We start from the raw sequence: 9,621 nt of genomic DNA, 5'->3' as shown, positions 1-9,621 counted from the left end.
CCCCCACCTATTTTTCAGAGGCCACATCTATAATTTTAGTGAAGGGCAGTTACAGGAGGCTCTTGGGACCAGACTGTCTCCTCTACACTTATGAGCCTGTTAGCACAGCCACAGAGCATCCTCCAAGACCTAAGTGTCCAAGGGGCTCAGGAACATTCATACACTGCTTAAAGCACTCATAGGCTGGCCTCAGGACTGGGTGATGCTAGGTGAGATAAAGGTGGGAAACACATTTGTTCATTTGGTTGCAGTAAAGACTTAGACAATTAAAGAAAAAAAAAACTTTTCACAGCATGCTTAGAATAAAGTCATTCTTTATCATACAAAGTCACACCTTACACATAAATAATTTGAATGTCTTGCTCTTTCATGGAAAGTAACAGAGAAAAACCTTCAAGGTTGATACATGGGAGCTGGTATTAGAAATCACATAAGATCAAACACAAATCCTGCATCCAGAGTTGACCTATACACCACTTCCCTCCCCTACACTGGAAGGAACTGAAACAGGACCCTCCTTGGAAGACCACCCCCATCATCAACCTCCAGGTAAGGATCCCCACCCTGCACCCTTGGCCTCCTCACTGAAATCCCATCCTTTACATTTGCAGTGGTATGAAATCCCAATTGGTAGCTGCAGAAAGAGCCGTCACCTTCTGGAAAGTGCTTTATCCATAGGTTTTTGGAGGTGACTAAAATAACAAAGCCTACCCAAGCTGGATCCCTTGCAGCTATTTCTATTTCTTGACTGACAAGCTGGCCAAAGCAGCAAAGCTAAGTATTGCACAGTCTAGCGACATCTGACTAAAACTGGGACCATTTATGTGGAACAGCAGTGTGGGAACAGAAAATAAGCTAGCGGAGAAGCAATGAGAAATCTGAGCTTTGATCAAGAAGACAGCAGCATTTGACTCTATCTGAGCTGGCAGGGAGATCCCATCCCAAAGCAAAATAAAATATGTCATTCTTTCCAGCAGATGAAATTCTCCCCAGCAGTTTGTTCCTTCCAGGATCATTTTATGTGATCTCATTGTCTTTAAAGTCTTTCCCCTGAGGAAGCCGAACGTTTAATATAGACTACAGCATTAGTATCTGGTATTAAATCAGTCCAGCTACTCTGAAATGAGGCGAGTGGGCGTCCTGGAAAGGAAATAAAAATGCAAGTTTAATAGAGGAGACAGGTTCACCTTGACCCATGCTATTTATTGCAAAAGACACAGTAACACACTGCTTGCCTAACAGAGGGTCACTCTGCCCTGCCATAGATGTGTTTTACACCCCCAGTAAACTCCAGATGCTCACAGAGCATGCACAAGGAATGCATCGACCAGCCCTAGAGGTTTTTACATCTTGCTTTGCTTTACCAAGCTGCCCTAAGAGGGACTAGCACATTCCCACAGCTCTCATTAATCCAACCGGCAAAGTTAGGCGCTCGGCATTTCAGCCACACACTTTTTGCATCTTTGGCTGCAAAGACGAGCTGTAAAACTGTGAGAAAGAAAAAATACCAGGAAGGGATAAAGACTGCAGACATGGTGTGGGATGCCAGGGATCAGAATCCAAGCCAGGTGCTGCAGAAAGGGTCTCTGTCCCAGTGTCCTGCATCCTTGCTGCCACATCAAGCAGGATTCCTTCCAGGCAGGCATCACACACAGCAACTAACAGCTGCCCCGTGAGGGAGCCAGATGAGATGTATTAGGCACAGCTCAGACAATCCATTGCTGGTGTGAAGCCGGCTCAAAGAGATTTATGTTGCATCCGTGCAAGCACTCTTATATCATTAGTTCGCCACATGCCAATTGCACACAAGCACATAGAAAAGCTGCATTTTTGGTAGTTTTGGGGTTTTTTTAAAATGTCATGTGAGCTGACAAAATACAATTCTTCAGCACCATTGTGAGTAAAAACACTCATTTACCTCATTTAGTGTTTCACTTTAAGAAACAATTTAGCTCACGCTTGAAGTGTCAGCTAAATGAGATAATTTATAATAATTCTGAAAACACGCTAGCTGTAAGAGGCTATAATCAGAGCTAATTACAGGGACATTCTGGAAATCCCTTGGCTTGGGGCTTTAGTTTTGATAAAGGGGATAACAACTTGTAAGCTATGATTCTTTTAATTACAACAATAGTAACCACCTTCTTTTACATGGCTTCTTTCATCTCTAAAAACCCCACAGCTTTGCAAACTATCCGTACCACAGGGATTGTTTAGCCTAACACCAAAGTGAAGCCATCTCTGCAAGAAACAAGTAACTGTTTCACAATACCTAGCAGTCCTGTGCAAAATTAGTAGAGGAGAAAAGGTGCAGAAGGAGAATGTAATTTCTCTTGTGTCTCCTCAAAAATATTCGGGGAATTTTTGGATGCCCACAGTGGCAGCCATCTGATCTTGAGAATAAGGAAGGCAGCTTTTACATGCACCTGCAGACTCAAGGCACTAAGGAGGAAGGCAGCAGCATCACCTCCACTCACAACTGAGGAAGCGGGGGCACCGCGTGGCAGTGCCCTGTCACAGCTCACCTGTCCACGTCCTCTGCTGGGTGATGATAAAACTCTGACACTGCGACTGGGAGTTACAAATTGCAGCAGCTTCCTCGGCGCTGTGAATGGACAGCAGACATCCCAGGTGGCTGTAGGAGGGCCAGCACTTGTAGCCTTCTCCTTCCACTGTTCGGAAACCCTTTAGGGAGATGTAGTCTGGGAACAGAAAGAAGGTGTCTAGGGAAACACTTACAAGTGCACTTTCGGAGACTAGTTATGCTACACACTTAGTGAGTTGCACTTCAGTGAAACTCTCCAAAGAAATGTGATAGTGATAGACTGAACTGATCTGAGTAGATGGAGTGGGCATGGAGCTGCAAAGTTAAAAGAAACCCAAATCCTGCCTTTTAGTTCTGCTATGGAGCACAGGACAGCAATTCCCCCACAGATGTAGGAGAGGGGGCAGGGCTCTCAAGGGTGAAGGAACAGGGGTGCAACCATAGGGGTGGGTGAGAGGAGGCTGCTGCACAAATACATAGGCCCTCCATTTCTTATCCAGGGAAGCCAACCCCACAGTAGCCTCTCCTACAACCCATCCTCAACAGCAGAAGCAGAACCAGCACCAAGCTACATGGGGCACATGCTGACCCACCCATCATGGTTGCCACCCACAGAATCAGGAGATTTAGGAACCAAAGTGTGGGAAAGGGAGGCCAGATCCTGCTCCTGATAAGGAGACCAGACAAAAGACAAAAGACCTGACAAGCCTGAGCAGGTGCTGTTCAGGCTATTGTTCACTGACTGCTAAAGAGTCTCTCCCCATCTTCCCACACCTCTAGGATGGTGATCACTATGGCACACTGCTACTGGGCCAGTTGTGAAGCCAACAGGTAGGTGTTGTTGGAAAATACTAGTAATTCTTGTTAAAGCTGCTGGTTCTTCCATGCAAATGGCTGGGTATCTTTGTTCATAACGGTGCAAATTCTACTTCTTTCACATGTAAAGAGATTTCCTTCTGCAAACCACCATCACCTCCCCACCATCTCAGGTGAACTTTCAGGAAAATGCAAACCACAGTAACCACTCCACTTTCGAAGACTTCCCTTTGATCAGCCTCATCTCTCTACCACCAAATGGGTCCTTTTCAGAGGAATGCATCTCATAAAGGTTCATTTATCCATCCACAGGTCAAATAGAATGGTTTTCAGAAAAATGGAATTTAGAGGGCACAAGGTCCCAGTCACACTGCCACACTCATCTCACTGTTGTCACTTCCCCACTGTATGTTCCCATAATAATCTGTGCTCAGCAGACAGAAGTCACCCAGTGAAATGGAAAGTTTCAGTATCAGCCCAGAAAACTGACCTATTGGTCCACAGGATAAGATGATCCCAAGAAGAGACAGGAGACACTCTGCTTTAGTTGCTTAAGCTATCCCAAATACAGTCACTTGAAACACTGATGCTCATTGTGAGAGGAGTATTTAGAAGCACATGTCCATCTGTAGGCCAGATTGTCTGCACTGCTTTTACTTTGCAAAGCAATGCAATCATGCATAGCTTCCAGGAAAAAAACAACAAAAGGCTGCTCAAAAAAGACACTTTTGATGCTTTTTCTAGTGACTATACACTGCCTGAATGTATGGGAGATCAGAATTTGAGCAGTTACCAATTCCTCACTTCCTCAGTAGTTACGCTACTTAAAGCATTCAAAATCAGGTACCTTTTAAAATAAGAGGTCTTTTCTGCAGATAGAGCCCAGACTTGTACAGATGTAAAACCTTTTCAAAAGCTTTCATGGTTTCATTTATCCCATATCGTAAATCACCTACATTTAAGGAAAAAGATGACAAAGATAAATAATTCCATGAAATACTTTTTAGTTCCAATAAAGAAGTTTATGGGTAATAGCTGGTACCTGTTGCATTCAGAATATCGCTCAAAAGGGGCCGCAAAGCTGGTGGTGCAGAGTGTGGCAAAAGATAGGTGAAAAAATACCTGCAAAAAGATCCCACAGACTGATTAGAATACAGTAGCTTAATTTCCCTGGTGATTAAGTTGTCTGCATTTTCCCGTGACTTGGTTATCCATATGCAACCAGTAAGTCCGCTTTGGTTATAAAGCTATGTTTGAGCACATCTTGCTGCTTCACAGATGGTTCCTGTGATTTGGGCTGAAAGCCTGGTCCTTGCAGCACAGCATGCTGTCAAGTACCACGTGAAATCCACCTTGCAAAGGTTCATGCAATGAAACTCCCCCTCATTCCCTGAGCCTTTTTTGTACACTAAGCAATGCATTTCCCAACACACACCAAAAAAACCCCAAACCCCAAAAAACAAAACAAAACAAAAAAACATCAACCAAATAAAAATATCCCCAAAACCCAAACAGTATAAAGGAAGACTCATGCAAGACCTCTCTCTTGCCCTGAAAAGATTTGGCATTCTTATTGCCCCTGGAAAGGCAGGATGACTAATTTTCTGACCCTTCCACAAAACTCCTGCTCTAGGGAGACAAGTGCACAAGAGACAAGTGCAACTGTAAGGCTGCAGTAATCAGTGCAGGGATTTGCCCTGTAACACTGAATCCTGGAAATTCAGGCTCACTTACTAAGTCCTTCTCTGTAACTATCCAGCTGCCAAGGCTTCCTCCCAGTAGGTGACCTGCCAAGCACCAACAATGAGCAGAAGCCCCTGCATTTTCAGCTGATGGCCTACATGGAATGCTGTAGCAGCCTCAGCCCCTTGCCTGTTAACCTGTTCTATTACTCTTCCATAGGCTCTACAGGGAGATTCTGAGTTCAAGGGAAGAGTTAGCCAGTCTGTTCCCAACAACAGGGACTCAAAGCTGGTGGGTTTTGGCAGGTAGCTCACGCTGCCACTGCTTTCAGCAAACACGGCCCGTGGATGCCAAGCACTGGGGCTTGTCGGGCAAACAGCAAATTCACAGGTGCAAGCTTTGGGGCAGGTTTCTAGAGGGCACTGGCAAAAGGGAGCAGCAAAAGAAAGATGCCTTCATTCTCACCAGAAAACAACTGCACTATTTTTCTGCCTTATAAGGAAAATAACTTGCTCCAAAGTGATCCTTAACCACCCTTTGATGGAGGTGAGGGGAATCACTGCATGGAAGAAACACAAGATGCTAGAGGCTACATGGCAGAGTGTGAGTTCAAACACCCCAGATTTTCCCCCATCTAGCTGGACATACCGATATGCATTGAAAAGATTCTTCTTTTCATTTATTCCTTCACATTTCCCAACTGCAGAGCATTTGAGAGGGAAACTTTTGGTAGGGAAGTCAAGTGTGCAGTCAATGTCTTCCTTGCATGACAGCTCCTCAGTGCTGGCATCATCCAAGTCTGTCACTTTTAGGTTTCCGTCCACCATAACAAACTGCCTCGGCTGGAAATCCAAGAGGACTATTGAACCCAGGGGGGAATGTGCCAAGTAAAAGAGCAGTTTCACAAGGCTGAGGCAAATCTGAGAAAGAGAAGATGAATATGCATGGAAAAAACAGATGAAAAACAGCCATTAAATTGGAAGTAGAACAAAGGACAGTGCATTCAATGAAATTAAAAGGGAAAAAAAGCATATAGAACTTAAAAGGTAATTATATGTATGCTACAAAATTTATTATCAACATTGCCACAGGATTTGACTGGTAAGTAGTTCAGCAACATTTTTTAAAAATGTGTGTATACAAAAAGAGACATTTGCAGTTAGAAGAACCAGAAGAGAGAGCTGTGAGGAAAACAATAGCAGTCTTCATGTTTCAGGAGCTATATTGATTTGCTAGCTGAAATCAGAAGGGTTTTTCCCATTCTGGCATAGAATTAATAGATTCTTCTCCCTTCCCTCATGCTGCTCCATACAGACCGAGGCTCCATAGTCATTAATACCAGATTCATGCCTTGATGCATCACTCAGCAATATGAATTTGGGCACACAATCATGCTTCTGAAGTATTAGTCAAAGAACACAATATATTTGCTGCCAGCTCTTTTGCTTTTATGTACCAACTTTCTAGCAGCGGGAAAAGGTCAGACAATACCTGACCCAGCAGAAAGCTCAGTAAATGATCTTTAAATAAACTAGAGCTAGAAGAGTGCATTAATTCTGCGCCAGCACTTTGCTCAAGTAGCTTTTTGCAGCAGTTTTCATTCAGTATCAGCAGCCCTGGCATCAGACAAACTGTATCCTCAGCTAGGTGTGCCAGGCAGCCTCACGCCACCCCTCACTGCTCCCGATAGTGATCTGTGCAGGCGTGAGGGTTTTTTCCCTTGGAACAGCTCACACAATTGCTGGTATCTGATGTGGCTCATCACAGGGGAATCCCATATGTTTAGACGCCCTAATTAGGAAACAGGACTAGACAGTACCAGTGTAAATTTTGAATTAGTGTCTTCATCAGTCAAGAGATTACTAAAATCTTTAATGCCACTGTACCAGACCTCACCATCAGCTAATCCAGCATCATGAGTTTCTAGCTCTACAGGAGACTTTGGCACACTGGAGAAGATGAGGTGCTGGGAAAACTATGTAGAAGCCAGTATGAAACTGTCTGTAAGCAGAAGTAGAACTCCACAAGCCAAGAGAAATTATGCTGGAAGCTCTGATGCTATTTTAACTTGTTTAGTGAAGCAATCATAAGAATCCCAGCTCCATATCTCACAGCCGAGTGAGCACAGTTGCCACACTCCCCCTCTGGCTTGGATGGCAAGGCTCCTCTTCAACATTAAGGACCTCATGCAGGCAGGGATTTTATTTTAGGACTTTTGTTGTGCTTTTATTTTGCCCAAAGCATTTCTTGCTGAGATTAAGATACCCATGCTCCTACATGATGATCTGTTTCCTCCTGGGACCCAAACAAGTAATAGTGAACCCCCAGCTGAGCCCTAGAGATAAATTGTAATGCAAGCTATAAGCAAAATAAGTGCCATGTCACAAGTCACTTATGTTCCTGGGGACCATATGAGTCCCTATGTGGGACGCTTAAGAGACGAGGTAGATCTCTCTAGCAGGGCCTCAATCCTAGCACCTACAGCAGGAGAAAAGCAGTTTAGTATTTTTTGTACTACAGTAATACTTAAAGGGTCAAGATCAAAATCACCACACAAACACATGGTGAGGGACAGGTTGCTCATCTTGCTGCCTCAAACAGGTAACACACATCAAACAACTCGGAGCACAGTGAGGCGGCTTTCCCGAGGGGTCTCGCTACCAAAGTCCCTTTCCATACATATAATATAGAGGAAAAACGGGTATTAACCACCACCCCAGCACTGAGCACGAATTTGTGTCTACCCCCTCCCAGCAGTAGTTCTTCTAACTTCGCTCTTGAGAGAAGGAAACTTAGCTGTGAGACGCCAGGCTGGGGCTGTTTTAATGGGATATAAAAGGACTGAAAGCGAAACGATTTCCGGACAATTTGCGAGAGCACAGTGCCAGCAGGAGAATCCCCTTTGCCCCAGCAGGCATCACTGGCTCTTCGCATTTACCCAGTTTGTGGTCTAAAACCGACTGATAAAACTCCGTTTGTGTTGTTTCCTTACTTTAAATCTTTCCTCCCAGGGGGTCTGCAGGAGCTGAATCATCTCCAGGGGGGATCCCAGCTCCAGCATGGCTGTGACCCGCAGCTCAGCATCTCCGCTGTTCTCATAGCACTGACCGTGCAGCTGTGGGAGAGTACAAGCGACGGTCGGTCAGGGCGACGCAGCTGCCAGCGCTGGGCAGGTCGGGGCCGCCGGGGGACAGCGGGGGCAACACGGGGGGACCGGCTCAGCTCCGGCACCGAGCCCCGCCGTGCCCAGGGAGAGCCCCCCGCACCCCTCTCGCCGTACCTGTACGATGCCGGGGTGCTGCAGGCGCTGCAGTAGCGTCACCTCCTTGAGCACCTTGTAGGCGGCCAGGCGGCGGCAGCCGGCGGGCGCCCCGTACCGCTGCACGCACCGCCGCACCTCCCGGCCCGCCCCGTGCACCGACTTAAGGGCGACGGCGCCGCCGCCCTCCAGCACCGCCCGCGCCACCACCTTGGTGAAGCCCCAGCCCAGGATGCTCACGGCCGTCGCCCGGCTCAGGTCGCCGCAGCCCAGCCCTCCCGCGGCCACCTCCCCGCCGCCGCCCGCCACCGCCTCCAGCCGCCGCAGGTCGCGCCGCCTCTGCCGCAGCTCCTCCCGCAAGCCCGGCGGCAGCAGGAGCGGCGGCGCGGAGCCCGGCTGCACCTCGCCACCAACACCGCCACCACCACCGCCACCGCCACCGCGGCCGGGCGGCAGCGCCGGCAGCGCCAGCAGCGCCAGGGCCGGCAGCGCCAGCAGCGCCGCCGCGCTCAGCCGGGCGCTCCGCCGAGCCCGCCCCGCCGCCGCCGCCATGGGGAGCGGGGCTGCCCCGCCGCCGGTCCCGCCGCTCTGCCACCCGCGCTCCGCCGCGCTGGGAAAGGCGAGCAACGCCGAGGGGGCGTGTCGGGCGGGCGGCACCCGGAGCCCCCACCCCGGCACGGACCGCCTGCGGAGGGGAGGCGGCGGTTCTGGAAGAGGTGGCCCCGGCCGGGAAGCCGAACTGCCGAGGGCGAGCGGTGCATCCCCGGAGACGCCCGGCCACCCTCGGGCGCGGCTGTTTGTGGCAGAACACGCCGATTTCCACGGGCTTGAGTTTCGTCAGCCTTGATAGAGTTACTGCAGTGCGCAGCCGAGGGATAGCTGTACAACGGGTTAAAATCAGTAAGGACTGAGTTATCACGTTCCCCTGCCTCTGGAAAAGCTCGGGTTGGGTTCCTAAGAAAAGCAAACACTGGCAGTCTTTCTTATTAGAAGGATAAGCCCTATTAGGTTGAACCAGCAAAACGCTGCCTAAAGCACAGAATTATAATTTTTTCCAGAAAAAAACCCTCCAACAAAACCAAAAACCCCTCCTCTGCCCAAAACAGCCCATCTAGGCAGAAAACACAGCTTTATCATTTATTTCCGAGGAAACTGATCGGCCTGGTGACAAAGCCAGCTCAGGACTGCCTTCTGTAACACACGTGTACCTGTGCAGGAGAGGAAAGTATTGCCAAGGTGGCTGCGAGAAGCCAGACAGGTTCGTGCCGCGGTTCTGTCACCGGTTTTAGACACGTGTCTGCACTGGGCGCTGCTGTGC

General features: G+C 48.2%; 1 protein-coding gene across 1 annotated transcript; it reads right to left on the bottom strand.

Annotated features, from left to right (window-relative positions):
- Window positions 1-297: 297 nt before the first annotated feature.
- On the bottom strand, window positions 298-8,855 carry LOC113974948 (extracellular tyrosine-protein kinase PKDCC-like). The gene is made up of 7 exons (XM_027698533.1): window positions 8,325-8,855; window positions 8,037-8,159; window positions 5,693-5,964; window positions 4,404-4,483; window positions 4,209-4,313; window positions 2,526-2,702; window positions 298-1,140 (listed from the first exon to the last, which is right to left on the bottom strand). Exons 1-7 carry the CDS (start codon window positions 8,853-8,855, stop codon window positions 1,037-1,039), a joined length of 1,392 nt encoding a protein of 463 aa, XP_027554334.1. The 3' UTR covers window positions 298-1,036.
- Window positions 8,856-9,621: the final 766 nt, after the last annotated feature.

The sequence above is a fragment of the Neopelma chrysocephalum genome, unplaced genomic scaffold, assembly GCF_003984885.1.
Source record: "Neopelma chrysocephalum unplaced genomic scaffold, ASM398488v2 Primary Assembly neopelma1_24, whole genome shotgun sequence".
Taxonomy (NCBI): Eukaryota; Metazoa; Chordata; class Aves; order Passeriformes; family Pipridae; genus Neopelma; species Neopelma chrysocephalum.
This window is presented reverse-complemented; position numbering and strand designations above follow the sequence as displayed.

What these genes read in the sequence shown, in the direction of transcription:
- LOC113974948 (XM_027698533.1), bottom strand. Translation starts at nt 8,855, where the DNA reads ATGGCGGCGGCGGCGGGGCGGGCTCGGCGGAGCGCCCGGCTGAGCGCG. An exon ending in AAGACCTCTTATTTTAAAAG is followed by an intron (nt 2,703 to 4,208) that starts GTACCTGATTTT and finishes TTCTGTTCCCAG; the next exon opens with ACTACATCTCCCTAAAGGGT. An exon ending in CCAGCAGAGGACGTGGACAG is followed by an intron (nt 1,141 to 2,525) that starts GTGAGCTGTGAC and finishes TTTCCTTTCCAG; the next exon opens with GACGCCCACTCGCCTCATTT.